General features: G+C 41.8%; 1 protein-coding gene across 1 annotated transcript in view; it reads right to left on the bottom strand.

The window, feature by feature from the left end:
- Positions 1-19,668, bottom strand: part of CCDC178 (coiled-coil domain containing 178) — a 352,723-nt gene that overhangs the window by 213,324 nt on the left and 119,731 nt on the right. Inside the window, exon 13 of the mRNA XM_074944428.1 lies at positions 13,032-13,145. Coding sequence (XP_074800529.1) covers positions 13,032-13,145 — 114 coding nt within the window. The remainder of the gene's footprint in view (positions 1-13,031; positions 13,146-19,668) is intronic.

Raw genomic sequence — 19,668 nt, 5'->3', positions numbered from 1 at the left:
GTGGGGAGAAAATTAAGACAGTAACTCACTATTGATATGACGTTCATCGCATGAACTCTAGTGTTAAACAAACTTTGGGAAATTACCAGAAACATTTTCACAACTTGTAAACTTTTCAAAGCAATTTTCCTGGACTATAATACAAAGAAAAAAATTAAAAAATTATGAACATCAGAGTAGTGTCTGCCAGTTTTACCCACTTACAGATGGATATTGCTGGGGAATAAATTATAATAAGGAGCTTTGAAGAAAACGTAACCTTAACTGGTAATGTAGAAAAGCGCAAACTTTAAACAGAACTAGTGGCTGAAAGTCTGTGCTGTTGCATAGGTGTAATTCTTCAGGTCACATGTGCAACAACAAAAAATCAAAATGGCTGAGAACTTAGAAACTGGATGGTAAGAGACCACTGATCACTGATGACTGAACTTGGTAATATTCGAACAAAAAGAGCTTTCAACCGTGCTTATAGCTGTTTCCATTGCTTTAGACTGACTCAACAGACATTCTAGTCATCATAATTCTGTTTGGGAGTTTTGTGTGTGTGGTGGTTGTGATGGTGACTCGGTTAACTTGCATGTGGTTTTGTGTTGTGCTGGGAAAGTTGTTTGGATTTGTGAGGGTGACGAATGAGAGATGTGTGCAGGGTGAAGGGCTATGAGTTTGGGGTTATCATGTATGGTGGCTATGCTGTTGCACAGATGTGGCAGTTGGGCCAAGTAATCCACTATCTCTGCAGTCTTCTTCATACAACCAATGAAATTATTGCATGCAAATTAAATGTAGAATAAGGTTAATGGTTGGCTGAACTACCTGTGATATCACAATGGATTAGGACTCGTGGTATGGCATAAAAACATTCTGACTGTAGCTATACACTGGGTGTAAAGTCAAAATGGCTGAGAACTTTAAACTTGGACAGACTGTGAAACCCAGTGATGATTCAACCTGGTGGCATTCTGAAGAAAAAGAGCTCTTAATTATGCTTACAGATGCTTCCTTCTCTTCACACAGACTCTACAGATACTTTAGGCTTCAGAATGACATACAGAGTGAAATTCCTGTAATCTTATTATATAGCTAGCTGTAGATTGGAAAAGGAAGTATAACAAATAGGATGAGGGTGTGTGGGAGCCCAGTCCCTGAGTCTCAATGTCTTTGTGCTTTAAGAGCTCTGTGCTCCTCCCTCAGTTCCCCTGACAGTGCTCTGGTGCTCAATGAAGCTGGAAGCAGCAATGCCATGGGGACCCTTTCACATACAGATACCCAAGCAAACCAAAGTAGCCATAGAACCTTTAAAGACCAGTGACAGATGAGCCAAATAATCTACCAATGATAACTTTTGATACATATGTCCAGTCTCTCTCATCCAATTGATTTATGTGAGGAGTACAGACATTATTATGGGAAATAGGTCCACTTTTAGGGTGATTGGCTGGTAGCCACCCACTAGGCCCTCAAAGATTCTGAAACCCATGCTGCTTAATGAAATAAATGACCAATACATAAATTAACTTTCCCTCAAAAATCAACAGTATTCCTATTTGGGTCAAGTTATGGAAAGACTATACAGCAATTCTATGGACTGAGGTGTGTGGAAATACCGTTCACAGCCCCCTCCATCTGTAGGGATAGGACCAGGAGTGAAGGGAGGTACTGAGACTTGGCACTGGGGCGAGGCAGCCAGCTCCAGGCTGGAAAGAAGGGACCTGCAGGTTCCTACCTGCTCCTGGGCTCATTCCAACCCCTCTAGGTCCCGCTCCCTGCTCCCAGGCCTGATCTACGGCCTGCAGCAGTTGATCTAGCCCCTCTGGGTTTGGCTCTTATCCCAGAATGTGGGAGTTCACATGGAAATGGAGCCCCACACAACATGTCCACTGTGGGGGCACTGCAGCCCCCAACCCTGGCCCGCACCCCAGTTCTACTGCCCCTGCTATGGATCACCACAAGGTTGATCCCCTTTATTTACCCCAGGGACTTCTCAGATTTGGAACTCTGATATCTGGGGAAGAAACACATGAACCACGCAGGTCTCCAGTTTTATACATTTTATTAGCTAAAATTAAAAACTAAGCAAAACCATAAAACAAAACATATAAACATATCAAATTTGAATAAAATGGATTATCACATTAATCTGATTATCAGGTTAATTAAACCATATCAAATAAACTAACAATTCCTTGGAAGATTTTAATTATTTGAGAAGGTAGTAATCTTGTTTAGCTATTAGCCTCAAAACTAACAGGACATTATTAATTACAATGCCAATCAGATTTATATTCCAGCCAAACAGCTGATACAGGGAGTGTCAAATCACACCCTGGATGATGCTAATGATGAGACTACAGCTCCATGCCAATTAAGGCAGTCTGCTCAAATTACTGGTGGTTAGGTAACAGTCAATCTTTCCCCACCCTGCCCTCTCACGCCCCTGAAAAAACACCATAGGGTTCAATGAACCATTCCAACACAATTGAAGATTGCACAGCTTGTTACATACGATATACAAATGACAAATTTAGGTGAAAGCAATAAGATTTCTCAGGATTAAACACACAGTTCCTCCTTCATTAAAAATGTGTGTGTGATCTTTTACACAACAAGCTTATTTAACTTAGGGTTGTTTTAGATATTTGAGGAACAATTTTATAGGCAGAGTTCTCATATTCTGTGACTTCTATCCACATGTACACTCACTATCAGCCATCTGCTGGAGTTATGCAACAAGTGCAAGAATGCTGAGGTAGAGGCATCCCTTTACTAATAAAAATTAGAAAAGAAAACAAAACTGAAAAGGTTGAGAATATATTTCTTAAAGGAACCATTTTTTAAATTAATTTTAATACATACTAATTAATTATCTTACTTGCAAATAAATCAGAAAATTCATTCTTTACATAAAAAGAGTAAGTGCTGTAAATTTGAGGTGCATATGCTGTATTTTTCATACATAATAAAGAGGTTAAATTCCTGTGTCAAGTGCAAATGAGAACTCGGCCTTAACTATGGAGTCATGACCAGCTGCTTCATTATGTTGAGTACACCACACATTACAAATACACTATTTTAGGAGTGTTTTAGAGATTTTGTAAAAATGTGATAGGACTATTTTTCATATCCCTCCACTAACAAAGCCAACTCCCTCAGTTAACATGAGATGGCACTGTACAGGACTCAGAAGGAGCCACTGAAACCTCTAAAAATTACTCGAAATAGCTTTTCTTTTCCATAAAAATAACACAACTTTAATTATCATACATTGTGCCCTGTGAGGCTAGAAATAGAGTTGGCTTGGTTGGAAAGAAGAGGTTACTCACTTTGTGCCATAACTGGAGTTCTTTAATATGTGTCCCTATGGGTGCTCCACTTCAGGTGCACACGTGCCCCCATTTGCCTTTGATCGGATATTTTTGGCAGCAGTGTCTCTTTGGTCCATGCCTGTGCTTGCATATCCTCGTGCCCCACACATCCTCATGTGCTGCACCAAAGATCTATAGGGCGGTGCAGGTGAACCACCCTCAGTTTCCTCTCTACCACAAAATCCTGCAGAGGGGAAGGAGAACGGATAGTTGGGCACCCATAGGGACACACATCTCAACAACCTCCAGTTACTGCACAAGGTGAGTAACCTCTCCATCTTCCATAAGTATTGCCCTAATGGGTGTTCCACTTCAGGTGACTCTGAAGCAGTATCTCCACAGGGAGGTGGGTGCTTCCGAACAGAGTAATACTGAAGACAGAACTGCATTGCCAACTACAGCATCTGATCTAGAGGCATGAACCACATCATATTGGGTGGAGAAAGTATGTACTGAAGTTCAAATTGCAGCTCTACAAATTGCAGCAACTGGGACATCTTTGAGTAATGACACAGAAGTAGACTGAGACAAGGAAGCTGAATGTTGGCACAGTCATAATATGAAATAATACTTTCAGAGATCCATCTCAAGAGTCTCTGGGTGGAGACTGTGGATCCTTTAGATCTGTCCCCATTTGAAACAAACAACCTGGAAGACTTTTTGAATGATCTTTATCAAACATTCTTCTTTATCAAGATCTTTATCAAGCATTCTTAAAACTACAATACCCACCTGGGGAAGTGAGGAAACAAACTGACAGAGTGAGACGGGTACCCAGAAGTCACCTACTACAGGACAGGTCCAACAAGGAAAATAACAGAACACCACTTGCCATTGCATACAGCCCCCAGCTAAAACCTCTCCAGCACATCATCAATGATCTACAACCTATCCTGGAAAATGATCCCTCACTCTCACAGACCTTGGGAGGCAGGCCAGTCCTTGCTTACAGACAGCCCCACAACCAGAAGCAAATACTCACCAGCAACTACACACCACACCACAGAAACACTAAACCAGGAACTAATCCCTGTAACAAACCCTGTTGCCTACTCTGTCCCCATATCTACTCTAGCAACAACATCAGAGGACCCAACCACATCAGCCACACCATCAGGGGCTCATTCACCTGCACATCTACTAATGTGATATATGCCATCATGTGCCAGCAATGCCCCTCTGCCACGTACATTGGCCAAACCAAACAGTCTCTACGTAAAAGAATAAATGAACACAAATCAGACATCAGGAATGGTAACCTATAAAAGCCAGTAGGAGAACACTTAAATCTCCCTAGACAGTCAATAACAGATTTAAAAGTAGCCATCCTTCAACAAAAAAAATTTCAAAAACAGACTTCAAAGAGAAACTGCAGAGCTACAATTCACTTGCAAATTTAACACCATTTATTTGGGCTTGAATAGGAACTGGGAGTGGCTGGATCACTACAAAAGCAATTTTCCCACTCTTGATATTGACACCTCCTCCTCGATTATTGGAAGTGGACCACATCCACCCTGATTGAATTGGCCCCATCAACACTGGTTCTCCACTTGTAAGGTAACTCCCTTCTCTTCATGTGTCAGTATATTTATGCCTGCATCTGTAATTTTCACTCAATGCATCTGAAGAAGTGGGTTTTTTACCCACGAAAGTTTATGCCCAAATAAATCTGTTAGTCTTTAAGGTGCCACCAGACTCCTCGTTGTTTTTGTGGATACAGACTAACACGGTTACCCTTCTGATACTTGATTTCTGAATGGTTTACTTCTGTCCAAACAACAGGCTAATGCCCTCCTGACGTCCAAGGTATGGAAGACAGCTTCCTGCCTAGTCTGATGTGGTTTCAGAAAAAAAATGGAAGATGAATATTCTGGTTAATATAAAAGTCAGAAGACACTTTATGTAGAAACTTGAGGTGTGGTTGTAATGAAACCTTTTCCTTGAAAAACACTGGGAGGGTTTGCCATTAAAATCCTCAATTCTCCGCCTTTCTAGGCAGAAATGATGGCCACCAAGAAAGTTGTTTCCATGGACAGGTGAAGCACCAACCACATAGCTACTGGCTCAAAGGAGTATTTCACAAGGTAATTAAGGACAAGGTTCAAGTCCCATACTGGAGTAGGTTCTATGATCTGTGGAAAAAGATTAATCAGTCCTCTGAGGAAACTTGACATTGTGGGGCAAGCAAAAATTGAAAAACCTTCCACAGACAAGCAAAAGGCTGTTTTGGCTGTGATGGGGTCCCCAGTGTGCAACCTGGGACTGCTGAGCCCTCCAAACCAACCAGCCTAGGTTGCCTCTCACATTGTGATGCTGATGTCAAGCTACCGCCTCTGTCAGGCACTGCACTTATACAGACATCCACAGGCAAGGACACACCCAGCTGAGTTACATGAATCATCTTCCAGTCACTCATGAACCATCAATAGGGATGTTCCAGCTAATTCCCCCCAGTTCCCCAGTCTTGCACCACAGAACTGTACCATCTTGCACTGGTTAGAAACCTGGTCTGTGTAAATTCATTACCTAGTTCACCACTTCGTCAAAGGGAAGTGGACAAGCACCAGCCTTTGTAACCTGAGCAGATTTCCCAAGTACTTTAGACAAACTCACTGGTAAGGATAAAACATTAAAATAAGTTTATTAACTAGAGAAAGATAGATTTTAGGTAATTATAAGTGGTAGGCATAAAGGTCAGAGATAGCTACATTAAGAAAATAAAAGCAAACACATTCTAAATCCTAAACTTTTAGTCTAAGCAAGAGTTGAATCAAACAGCTTTTCTCACCCTGCAAGATGGTACAAGGAGGTTACAGTTCCTCAATTCAAGGGACTACCTTCCAGCCTGGGACCAAACTTTCCCAGTTCAATGTCTTTTTCTTGCAGACATTCTTCTAGGTGCTGAGATGAGGGGGAAGAGAAGCCTAGCGATGATGTCACTGTCTCTCTTTTATACTTTCTTCCAGCTACTAGAAAGATCCTTGCTGTGATGTGGTTAGCCCACCCCTCCTGGGTACGTGCCTTCTCCAAGAAGCCTCAGGAAGAATGGACTGTGTGTTGATGAGCCATTGATGACCATCTGGCTAGTGATGGCTACTCTTTTGTTGTAACTGAAAGGCTAGCCGTGGGCTTTCCCAACCTCACAACATATTTCAGTAACATAGAATCATAGAATATCAGGGTTGGAAGGGACCTCAGGAGATCATCTAGTCCAACCCCCTGCTCAAAGCAGGACCAATCCCCAACTAAATCCTTATATATAGCAATACTTCATAACTTCACACACAATGATAGCACATATAATTCAACATGATATTAATGTTCAACAGATTAAGACTTTTTAAATAATATAGCACAAGGCATACTTTGTACAAAACACATCATAATAATATCACAGTGGTGAATATGTGAGTTCCAGGGTACTACTTTGAGGTACAGAGTGTCACAATATCCACCAAATGAACCATGATGGAACTCATAGTGAGACCTGATCTTTTTAATTCTAGCAGGTAGCCCAGGATGGTGGAGAGAGAAGAGGGAACAAGAGAGAATTAATGACAGGTACACCACTGGTGAAATCACTTCCATTTCTGAAGGCAAGTATTTATCACAGATATCTTTCTGCTGTTTAACAACACCTGCTGTACCTCTGTTGAACAGGAAGTCTCTATACCAGAGAACCATCTAGGAGCCGCACCTGGAGTCACAGAACTTCCAATTTGGGATGAAGCACCTAAGTATCCTGAGACAACAGGCAGCAACTGACTGGAATGGTCAGTGGTGGATGAGAAGCAAGTCGAATCAATGAAGGATACCAAATGTGTCTCAGCCAAGTAAGTGCAATCAATATGATCTTATCCTTGTCTTGCTTGACCATGCTGAGAAATTTTACGAGCAACAGCATTGGTGGATAAGTGTAAAGAAGACTCCTTACCCATGAAATAAGGAAGGCATCTCCTAGTGACTGAGGATCACGTCCCCCTCTTGAGTAATATTACTTGCACTTTGTGTTGGTGATGGTGACAAAAAGTTACACTTCTGAAATCTCCCAGGTTAGAAATATGCTGTTGATGACTTGTGAATCCAACTCTGGGAAAAGTGTCTGCTGAGTTAGTCAGCCGTGGTGTTCTGTATACCCAGGAGGTAAGAAGCGGAGATGACTACCTGGTTGGCTATGCACCAATTCTTGAGTTTTATCACCTAAGCACATAGTGAGGGGGAGCACGCCCTTCCCTGACAATTGATGTAGAACATGCAGACTATGTTGTGTGTTGCAATCTTGAAAGATTTGGCTCAGACCAGCGGAAAGAAGTGAGTGCAAGCATTCCTGACTGCTCTCAACTACAGATAATTGATGTTCAGAAGACTCTCATGGGGAGACCATTTGCCTTAGATGGTGTGTGGTCTCAGATGCGCTCCCTATCCCAGCGGGATGCATCTGATGTAATAACGATGGTAGAAAGAGCTTGAACTAAAGGAATGAAATGAACTTCCATACAGGATTCTTCCACCAACTGATTGAGTCCAGAACCTGATAGGGAACAGACACCTGCGTGTCCAGACTGTGCTTGTTCACTATATAAACTGTCCTGAACTATCCCAGGAAACACAGGAGATTTAATCTGGTGTGTTGGGCTATGAAGATACAAGCTGCCATATGACCTAATAGCTGAAGACAATTTCTTGACGACATTTGAGAACTTAATTGAACTCTTGCAATATGATTTTCAAGTGTGTGAACTTGTCCACAAGTAGGTAAACTCTGGCTATTGCACCATTTGGAAAAGTTCCTATAAAATCTATCCACTGAACTGGGGTCAAAACAGACTTTTCAAGATTGTGTTGAAGGCCTAAACTGTGGAACAGAGACCTTGTCATTGGTTAAGATTGACCTCTGAGAAGCCAGTCATTGAGATGAGGGAAAGCAACTATACCTAGTCAACGTAGGTGGGCAACTACAGCTGCCATTATCTTTGAGAATACTCTTGGGCAGAGAAGAGTCCTAAGGGGAGCACATGGTATCGGAAGTGATTGTGGTTGACTGTAAAATGAAGAAACTTCTTGTGAGAAGGGTGAATTGTGACATGAAAATATAAATCCTGAAGGTTGAAAGTCACAAACAAATCCCCAGAATCTAAGGAGCAAATTATAGCTGCAAGGGTCACCATCCTGAATTTCTGCTATTTCACATAATTGTTTGGAATCTGACATATAATATAAGCCTCCATCCTCCATTCTTTTTAGGGAACAAAAAATACTTGGAACAGAACCCCTTTCCCCTGTACTGGACTGGAATTGGTTCTATAGCTCCTAAGCATAGAAGGGAAGTGAATTCCTGTCTCACCTACTGATTGTGAGATGGGTCGCTGAAAAGGGATGGGGAAGGGGGCTGGGATGGAAATGAAATAGTTTGAATAATTGATATTACGACCTCCAAAAACTCATTTGTCGGATGTTATTCTCTCCAATGCAGGTTGAAAGGGGGAGAGGTGTTATCCAAAGGTGGGGAGGAGGATAGGATAGCAGAGCTGTAGATTCTTGTGGAATGGATGATCTGGACTCTTGACCAAGTCATCAAAACTGGCACTTGGACAAAACAGAGGGCTGGGACGAGGTAGCTGTTGCAGTTTGTAGCTTCTTTTTAGAGAACCTAGGACTCTTGGCAGGTGGTTCAGAAGGTCTATGGAAACTAGAGAAAGAAACTGGGCAAAATCTCTGAGTTGTCTGAGACCTGCTGAATTTTCTTTTATTTGCAGGTATATAAATCCCAAGGGATCTATGTGTGGCCCTCAAATCTTTTAAAGCATGAAGAATGTCATTGATAGACTCAGCAAACAATTTGAGACCATCAAAAAGCAAGTCCTCAACAGTACTTTGCACTTCTTATGGAAGCTGTACAACTGAAGCCATGAAGCTTGTTGCATCACAATCACAATAGAAATGGACTGACTGTGCTGCAGTATCAGCTGAATCTAAGGAGGCCGAGAATGATGTTTCCACTAAGAGTTGCCCCTCATTTATGATGGCTTTAAATTGCTTGTGGTGCTCCTCTGGCAACTGCTCAATAAAGGTGTTAAACTTATTATAATTCAGAAAGTCATACTTTCACATGAATGCTTGTTGGTTAGCTATTCTGAATTGCAATGTTGCAGAGGAGTAACTCTTATGACCAAAGACGTTGAGTCGCTTCTGGTCTTTGTTGTAAGGGTAGACTTAGCACTGTGTTGTCTACTGCACTCATTAACTGTCCACAACCAGGGAATTTGGTGTTGCATGTTAAAATAAAAACTCTGAGTCCTTGGCTGGAACAGAATCATTTTTTGTCAGTATATTTACAGATGATCTTAGCAGGCTCTAGCAAAAAACCGGGAGGGCAACACGAATGGAAATGTCCAGGAGTTTATGATAGGAATCCTGGACTCTTATAAAGGCATATGAAGCATAAGCAATGAGTTTCTTCAGCTCCTGGAACTGTCTAAGGTCATCTGCCATGGAAGGTGGTGGAGGCATTACAGCCTCATCTGGCTATGATGATGAAATATTTGTGTGAGGTGTTGCCTACTTGTCAGCCCTTACCTCCTGCTCCTCAAAGATCTCCTCTACTGGTCGGAGTGAAGACAGTGGAAAATGGTTCTGCCTATATTCCTTGAGTGTGTTTAAGGGCTCTTATGAACATTGTGGGGCCCACAGGGCATGGGAGGAGGCATCTTCCGTTGATCATACCAGCTAGACAAGGGTCAAAGTCATCTGTCCGCTCAGAATGGACAGGAGAATGTTGTCTCACAGAATAAGCAAGAGAACCCTGTACCAAAATCTCTCAGAAGAGTCATTGTCAACATACTCAAGGGGAGGTGATACTTGTTCACTCTGGATGGTCAAAGTCGGTATAGAAGGAGGTCCCAGTGAAAAATATGGAGTTGATAACCTGGAGGATCTCGGTGCAAACAGATGTCCGGTGCCAGTAATAGGGACTCTGGCTCATTCAAGACAAGAAGGTCCTTTGAATACTAAACTCTGCAGCACCAATGGTACGTAGGCAGGAGTTAGATGGCCTCCACAGGATCCCGTTTTCGGTACCATGTTTTATATCTGTCTTGAGTTTGTGTGTGCTACGGACCCTGAGTGTTTGGTATCAGAATGTCCGGGGTCAGACTCCAGCACTACCAATGCAGAGCTATAGGATAATGGCATAGCTACTGGGGATACAAAAGTGTTTGATGTGATACAGCTCTGCACAGAACTTCTACTGGTATGGATAGGACTACCCAAAGACGAAGTCATCTTCAATACCATATCCTCTTTGGTGGTAGTATGACTCTTAGAGGACACTTTAGATATCCTCAGAGTACCAGAGACACAGGAAGCCTCAACAAAACTCCCTTTGGGAACTGAGGTCTCCAGAACATTTTTCTCAGACAGCAACTGAGACATCTTAGAAGGAGATCTAGGACTCCTACTTTTCTTATCAGTACCCAGAGACTTCGAATATGAAGCTCCCTGTACTGTTGATATTGAGGCAGATGCTGGCTTCCCTGAGAATTTCAATGACCAAAACCCAGAGGTGGGTGGGGTAGCAGCAATAGTATCCCTTGAGGCTCTTAGTGACAAGGATCCTGAAGTTGATGGGGTACTAAGTGTGCTTAGAGGCCAGGGTGCAAGGCGGTTCTCAGAGCTCAGGTCAGAGACCAGTCTTAGGGCTTGCTCAATCACCAATAATTTGAATTTGATCTCTCTGATTTTTTTTTTTTTGAGATCTGCTTTTGAAGAAGGAGCAAGTCTTATACTTACTCGGGATATGGGTGTCCCCCAAACTGCAGAGGCACCAAGAAAGTTTGTCATTGACCAGGATAGCTGCCTGGAAGGAAAGACACTGCTTAGAGTCTGGGGATCCTCCCATACCACAGAAAACAAGTCTAAAACCACCCCTCAATCAGGAAAAAGGCTAATAAAAGGGGAACAACAATCCCAACAAACTAACTAACTAACTAAAATATACCAAGAACAGCCTGAGTAAAGAGGGCATTCTGGATGCTCCATCTCGGGCCAAGGGTTGTTCAGAAGGAACTGAGGGTGGTTGGCTCACACAGTCCCATATATTCTTGGCACGAGGATGTGCAGGGCACATGCGAAGGACGAACAGACACTGCTACTGAAAATCTCTGATCAAAGGTGCATGGAGGCACATGCGCACCTGAAGTGGAGCATCCATAGGGACACTATTCAAAGAAGAATCCCCTTTACAGCAGTCTAAAACTCCTCTTGCTAGCCCTCCAGAGCTATAAGACACCATATCAGACTAAGTTTGTAATATTTTTACATATAGAATTGCTGTTACTGACTCAGATCTCTGGAGAGGTCCTCACAGAACATAATGTGCTGCCCCATTCCACATTACATTCTGTGGCATACCCCTCCAACAGAAACATCACCTGAGTGGTGGGTTAGGGGACAGCAGATAGTTGGACACATCTGCAAAGGAAGTGTTAGCATAGGCAGGGAGTGCCCTGAAGAACAGTGCAGTCACTTGACCTCTGTATCAGTGTCTTTGCTGCTTTGGTAGATCTCAACCTCTGCACATTTGTTAAGAGGATGGAGACAAAAAACTTAGGGCAGGTGTACACTACAGCCGGGATCGACACTCTGAGATCGATCCACCGGCGGTCGAATTAGCGGGTCTAGTAAAGGCCCGCCAAATCGACTGCAGATTGCGTTCCAGTTGACCCCTGTACTCTACCCCCGACGAGAAGAGTAAGGTAAGTCAATGAGAGATTTTCTCCCATCGACCCCCCGCTGTGTAGACCCTGCAGTAACTCAACCTAAGGTATGTGAATAACATAGCTGGAGTTGTGTAGTGTAGGTCGACTTACCGTGGTAGTGTAGATATAGACTCTGTCTTCCCACCTCAAAGGGAGCAATCTGAAAGAATCAGCATTGAGTTTCCTGGTCCCTAACGTAATTTTTTCCTGTACAGGGGATGAATTTTTCCCTACCAAAACTACAATATATACGAAATAAAAAGGCTACTACGGTTAAACCAAAAGCTTTTTCTCTTTGTTTACCTATAAACTGTATGACTCATCCTTGATAGTATGACATCTTACTTAGTTTTACATGCTACACAAATGAAAGGATAACAATAATAAAAAGAATCCTGAAAAGAAAATCCTTATTTCTTATACCTGCTTATAATCATATTTATATAAAATGTGGTGTTCAGTAATAAAATGCTAAATAATTCTCTTTGTGGATTATACAGTTTAGTAACTAATATAGAAGATATAAGCCATCATTTACAAGAAGATGCCATCTACTGAGCAAAAGTGTAATCAGCAGGCAATTTCTATTACAGCCAAAATCTTTTTCTTCCTTTATTGATTTTCTCCATTGCTTTCCTAAAGCCCCCCAAGCTATCTGAGCCAGTGTAGCAAATGAAGAAAACATAGGACTTCTCAATGACCCCAATATCAATTCTGCTTTGTACTTTACCCTGTCTCAAGGCTATGGACCTGATAGGTTAGTTCAAGCAAGAGACAGAAAATAGTATATATAGTATGTACACACACACACAAATTCAGAGCAACTGAGTAGAAATTACAGGTTAACCTTTGGAATTAAGCCTAATAAATTCGCAGTTTTAAAACAACTTGCAGATATTACACTATTCACCTGTATATCAGCTAATTGATTCATCATGTAACTCTTTTTGTGCTCCAGTTGTTGTTCTGCTTGTTTCTTCTGTTCATCTAGTTTTTGCATCTTCTGATTCAGATTATAAAGTTTCTGGAAAATATATGCATAGACGGATGTGTTAGTATTCAAAAGTAATTGTCCTTTTCTTCTTTGGGAAATTATAAAACTCATTAGCCATTAAATACTCTTTTTTAAAAGTTTCAATTTATAAGTTCATCTTTAGTTTCACTTAAACATTTTTTTTATCTAGTTCACTTAGTAGCTACATTATATATTCATGTGTATACATTCAGAAACACTTCAAACTATATAAATAGCATTTTAAACAGACACACACAGCTATGTTGATTCATATATTGTATTCTGTCATATAGAAAAATATCACTGTTTCACCACTGATTATAAGCAAACCCCTTTCCTCCCAATGGTTCTATGAGTTTATTTTGCCAGCTAACACACAGACTTTCTATGTTCAAAATAGAGAAACGAGGTGGGTGAGGTAAACATCTTTTATTGGACCAACATCTGTTGGTGAGAGACAAGCTTTTGAGCTTACCCAGAGCTGAAGAAGAGCTCTGGATAAGCTGAAAAGTTCTCTCTCACCAACAGAAGTTAGTCCAATAAAAGGTAGTACCTCACTCACATTGTCTCTCAGTGTAATGGGGCGGTCACCCCGCTCCAGCCCTGAAGGGGTTAAAACAGCCCTGGGAAAGGGCTGCCCCGGGGAACCAATAGGGTAGGCTGATTGGGGAAGCAGCCACAGCTGGGGCCATGCCCCAGTCAGGCCACAGCTGGCCCTATATAAGGGCTCAGGGAGGAGCTGGGTCACAGTCTCTCTCTAAAAGAAAAGGAGGACTTGTGGCACCTTAGAGACTAACCAATTTATTTGAGCATGAGCTTTTGTGAGCTACAGCTCACTTCATCGGATGCATACTGTGGAAATTGCACAATACCATGATGGTGTCTGTGTATATAATAATGTATTCTGCAATTTCCACAGTATGCATCCGATGAAGTGAGCTGTAGCTCACAAAAGCTCATGCTCAAATAAATTGGTTAGTCTCTAAGGTGCCACAAGTCCTCCTTTTCTTTTTGCGAATACAGACTAACATGGCTGTTACTCTGAAACCAGTCTCTCTCTAGTGGTGGAGAGGGAAGGACCTAGCTGCCTGGGAGCTCAGGGTACAGGGAACAAAGCAGGGCTGGGAAAAGGCAAGAGGAGCTGGGGAGCTCCATCACGGTAAACCCCCAGGCTGCAGGCCTTGAGAAAGGCCAAAGCAGGTACTGGGGTTGCAAAGGTGCAGCCTGGGGTTAGGCAGAGGCAGCAGTCCTAACCCCTTGCCAATGATGAGTGGCTATTACACTGCAGTCTGCCCCAGTGAGCGGGGGCTAGATGATGACTGGCAGTAGCCACTGAGGTAAGGTGGGTTTAGAGGGTTGGGGGTTCCCCTGGAAGGGGAGACCCAGAATAAGGGGGTACTGCTGGGGCAGAACTCCAAGGTAAAGGCACCGGGGTCCAGGAGGGACACAGGACCAGCAGCTGGCAAGACACTGGCCTGCAGAGGGTGCTCTGGGCTGGACAAGAGCTAATTCCCAGGATGACCAGCAGAAGGCGCCGGTGAATCTTTACTTCGCTACATTCTAATATCCTGGGCCCAACACAGCTACAACACTGTTTTCAAAATGTGTGTTCTGAACGGCCTAGATGAAAATAGCATAAGGGAGACAAGAAATACTTATGGTTTAGTGACTGTGAACTAACAAGGGAAATAGTACTTAGGAGAGCTCCTAAGAAACTGTAAGAAAAGAAAGAATAGCATATTGGGATTTCTCATTTTTACATCATTCACTAATCCAGTGTATTATTAATTAACATATCCAGAAAATTAGTTTTTTTTCATATCTGCTGTACTAAACATATTTACATCATCGGTATAAGTGCAAACTATTAAATGATAGAAGTAGTTATTAACATATATAATGACTAGTAAAATTTGTAAATTACTCTGTACATGTACAAAAATATACAATGATAAAGTTATTCAAAGTGTTTGATAAATTATGAAATTATGTATCATATATAACAGCATTAAATATAGCATTCACATTCTGATTCACTTGCAATACTTTCAATTTTTAATCAAAGAGTTTAAGTTCTTCCATGAAATTACCAACATTTTTTGAATATTATTCAGATACAAACCTGCTTGTGCAAACATAGTTTCCAAGCTTTTAAGACTGAAACAAATATACAGCTAAAGACAAGGATATATAACTCATACCACACCCCTTGAGGCCTCCAGAAGACTAATGATGTGATCTTTGTCACATTGTTTCTACTAAATTTTACTTAGGGAAGGGCTAACAACATTAGTCACTGCCATTAACATGTTGTTTTGAAAATACTATTAGCTATTAGAAATATCTTTTTGTAGTTTTATGTAGCAGTTGTGACTCATTATACCTGCATCACAAATAAACTATCTCAATTATTTTAACATACTTTCAAAAAAAATTATTCTACATCTGAGAGATTGGGTAGTTTAAATATTGTAAGTAGTATTTCACAGGAGCTACACAGAGAAGAGAAAGAAAGGAAAAATTGAGTCCCTGTAGGAAGTGAAGGCAGAGAAAGAGGAGGGTCTAGACTGACAAGTCTGACTCAATAGTAAGAAAACTGAACTCAGAGTAAACTGTAGATGAGATTGCTTGGGAAAATTCTTCCAACAGAGATGGAAGTCTTCACTAGCTTAACTGTGATTCTGCAAAAGAAGATTCATGTGAGCTGGAAGAAGTCATGGAAGTTTTCATACCTAGCTACCACCTCTCAGGGAGGTAGATTAACCACAGTGATGGGAAAACCCCTCCCGTCAACACAGGTAATGTCTACACTAAAGCACCGCTGTAGCATTTCAAATGTAGACAAGCCCTAATTATTTTGCTGAGGATAATACATAGGCTATCAACAAACCCTGCAGAAACCTCTTCCTGAGTCTTAAAAAGAAAAGGAGTACTTGTGGCACCTTAGAGACTAACCAATTTATTTGAGCATAAGCTTTCGTGAGCTACAGCTCACTTCACTGGATGCAGGAGGAGGAGGAGAGAATCAATCTGAAAAAAACCAGGAAAAGAGAGACTTTGAGGCATGACTCATTGGGGGTTCTTGACCATCTTATCAAATTTGCTTCTTAGAAGATTTAGAACTAGAGAGAATGGAATTGCAGGTGGAAGATGTTCACTGTATCCTCTGTTTACCCCTGTGGCAAGAAAAATAAGGTTGCAGCTGAGTATACTGATGATTAAGGTGTCAGGTGAGTGTAAAGATGCTCAAAGGCTTGCTGATGAACTTGGTATAGCTTACCTTGGCTAATCTATGGGCCGTTAGACAAAGTGTCTCACATTACATGAACCATTTTCTTATTGTCTTCATAAATGAATCTTATTTGGGGATAAACAAAGGTGAATAGCTCTTCTCATTTTTGATGGCCAGACGGAATCATCAGTTATTAATGATTCAATACATACCTGTCACATATATCCCTTATACCCTGCATCAGTCCCCCTCCATTTTCAGTGCATACAGGTATAAAAGATAGAGTAAGAAATGGTTGCACAAAAATAAAAGCGAAAAACACTTTCAAGAGGTTAAGCTTAACAAGACAAACTATAGCCTTTGTTCAAGGTAGTTTCCTTACCCATCTATCTTTCAGCAAAATGACTGATCACCCCGGGCATCCTCCCACAAAGTCCAAAGTGCTCGGTTCTTAGGTGAAAGATAACTCAGGGTTCTTTGCACCTCCCTTCTATAGCCCGTGCACCTTGAAATGGATTCTTCTGAAGATTACCCCTCAAAGTAAAGTACCTTCAAGCTGTGAGGAAAGTGACATGGAGTCTGGTGGTGAAAAAAGTTTCTTCCCCCACTGGTGTTTACTAAAATGCAAATTGATCTGTTTCCTGGAATCTCTTCACCCTGCTGAGATGCTGAGTGAATATCTCCTCCCCCTGTTTACCTTCTATGTACATTGCATTCCCATTGTCTCATTGTACCTTGCAAATACCTTCAAGGTGGCAGAACCACATTTCTTAGTCTGGGGTGGAGTAACTTTAGACTTTCCTGGCAGACACACCTTGATAACATAATTTCCAATACGTTTGTAATTTTGAATTTGTCTTCAGTCCATACATCACAAATAATATTAATGATTGGTATGTTATTAGCTTTCTATTAATATCTTACATGATACCTTCAAGGTTATGACATTAGTGAGTTGGGATACACTGAACTGGTCACTGAACTTACTACCAGATATCAATAAACCCCTTGCCTTCTTGCACTGGGATGCTGTTAGTGCCACAGAAAGAAAAGGACAAAGGGGAGGGAGAACCAGTGCCATATGACATGTCAATAACATCATTATTCACACTTAGGGACAATAAATTGGAATATTGATGGGTCCTGAACATAGAGAGTGATGTACTAGGTTCAAAGAAAATAAGGTGTTTCTTTTACTGCATTATGACAAGCTTATCAGCCACTAAATGGGGATGCTTGGAATTATGTGTTTCTATCTCAGTTCAGAACAATGCTATGGACCAAGTTTTCAGTTGGTTTGGCGTTGGCTGCTTGAATCTGAAATACTACGTCTTCCTGATTTTCAAATGACACTCACAATGTGGTAAGCCACCAGTTTCCTTGTGCTTACTGATGTTTGTGTGTGCCTGTGCCTTCCCTGCCTGGTTGACCTGTATTGCTACTGCAGTCATGACCTTTCTCCCAAGGAGATACAACATCTTTGAGCCCTTGTCAGTCAGGGTGGTCTTCTAATGTTGTGACCTAGTCCTCTCCATAGCTCCCTGTACCAACAGAGAGTTGGGGACGGGATGGGAGAAAAGAAATTCAGCAAATTCAGAATTCTCTGTAGCCAAGAATCCTTCCCTCATGGCTATACGAGTGGCCAGGCTTTTGTGTACTGTATCTGCTGCATCCTCTGCAGCCTGAAGGAATGTTCTTGTCACTAACTTGCCCTCCTTTATGAAGGACTGAAATTGGGCTCTGTCCTCAGAAGGAAGTTGTCCTTAAAGTCCACAAGCCTGGAACAGTAGTTAAAATCGTATTTTGCTAACAAGGCCTGACAGCTAGCAATATGGCCTGTAGAGGACAAGACCTTTCTCCCAAGGAGATACAACATCTTTGAGCCCTTGTCAGTCAGGGTGGTCTTCTAATGTTGTGACCTAGCCCTCTCCATAGCTGCCTGTACTAACAGAGAGTTGGGGACGGGATGGGAGAAAAGAAATTCAGCTCCCTTGGGGGGACAAAATAGCGCCTCTCATAGACTTTAAGGCCAGACGGACCTTCATGATCATCTAGTCTGACTTCCTGCACATTCAGGCCACAGAACCTCACCCACCCACTCCTGTAATAGACCTATTGTCTGTGGCTGAGTTACTGAAATCCTCAAATCATGATTTAAAGACTTCAAGTTACAGAGAATCCACCATGCAGCAGAGGAAGGCAAATCCCTCCCAAGGTCTCTGCCAATCTGATGCGGGGGGAAATTCCTTCCCGACCCCAAATATAGGCATCAGTTAGATCTGACTATGTGGGCAAGACCCACCAGACAGACACCTGGAAAGAATTCTCTGTAGTAACTCAGAGTCCTCCCCATCTAGTACCTCATCACTGGCCATTGGAGGTAATTGCTGCTAGCAGTTGCAGATCAACTACACGCTATTGTAGGTAGTCTCATCATACAATCCCTTACATAAACTTATCAAGATCAGTCCTGAAGCCAGGTAGGTCTTTTGCTCCCACTGCTTCCCTTTGAAGGCTGTTCCAGAACTTCACTCCTCTGATGGTTAGAAACCTTCATCTAATTTCAAGCCTGAACTTGTTGATAGCCTGTTTATATCCATTTATTCTTCTGTCCACATTGGCACTTAACTTAAATAACTCTTTCCCTCTCTGGTATTTATCCTTCTGATGTATTTATAGAGAGCAATCATATATCTCCTCAGCCTTCATTTGGTTAGCTAAACAAGCCTAGCTCTTTCAATCTCCTTTCATAAGGCAGGTTTTTCAATTCCTCAGATCATCCTAGTAGTCCTTCTCTGCACCTGTTCCAGTTTGAATTCATCTTTCTTAAACATGGGAGATCAGAACTGCACACAGTATTCCAGATGAGGTATCATCAGTGCATTGTATAATGGCATTAACACTTTCCTGTCTCCACTGGAAATACCTAGGACTGCATTAGCCTTTTTCACGGCCATATCACATTGGAGGCTCATAGTCACCATGTAATCAACCAATACACTCAGGTCTTTCTCCTCCATTGTCACTTCCAACTGATATGTCCACAGCTTATTGCAAAAATTCTTGTTAGTCCCCAAGGGCATGACCTTGCACTTTGTATTATTAAATTTTATCCCATTTCTATTACTCAAGTTTTCAAGGTCGTCCAGATCTTCTTGTATGATATTCCGGTCCTCCTCTGCACTGGCAGCAACCCCCAACTGTGTGTCATATGCAAATTTTATTAGCACACTCCCACTTTTTTTTGCCAAGGTCATTAATAAAAATGTTAAATATGATTGGTCCCAAGACCGATTCCTG

Source organism: Natator depressus, chromosome 2 (assembly GCF_965152275.1).
Source record: "Natator depressus isolate rNatDep1 chromosome 2, rNatDep2.hap1, whole genome shotgun sequence".
Lineage (NCBI taxonomy): Eukaryota > Metazoa > Chordata > Testudines > Cheloniidae > Natator > Natator depressus.
The sequence above is the reverse complement of the archived record's forward strand: the minus strand, read 5'-3'. Positions and strand labels throughout refer to the sequence as shown.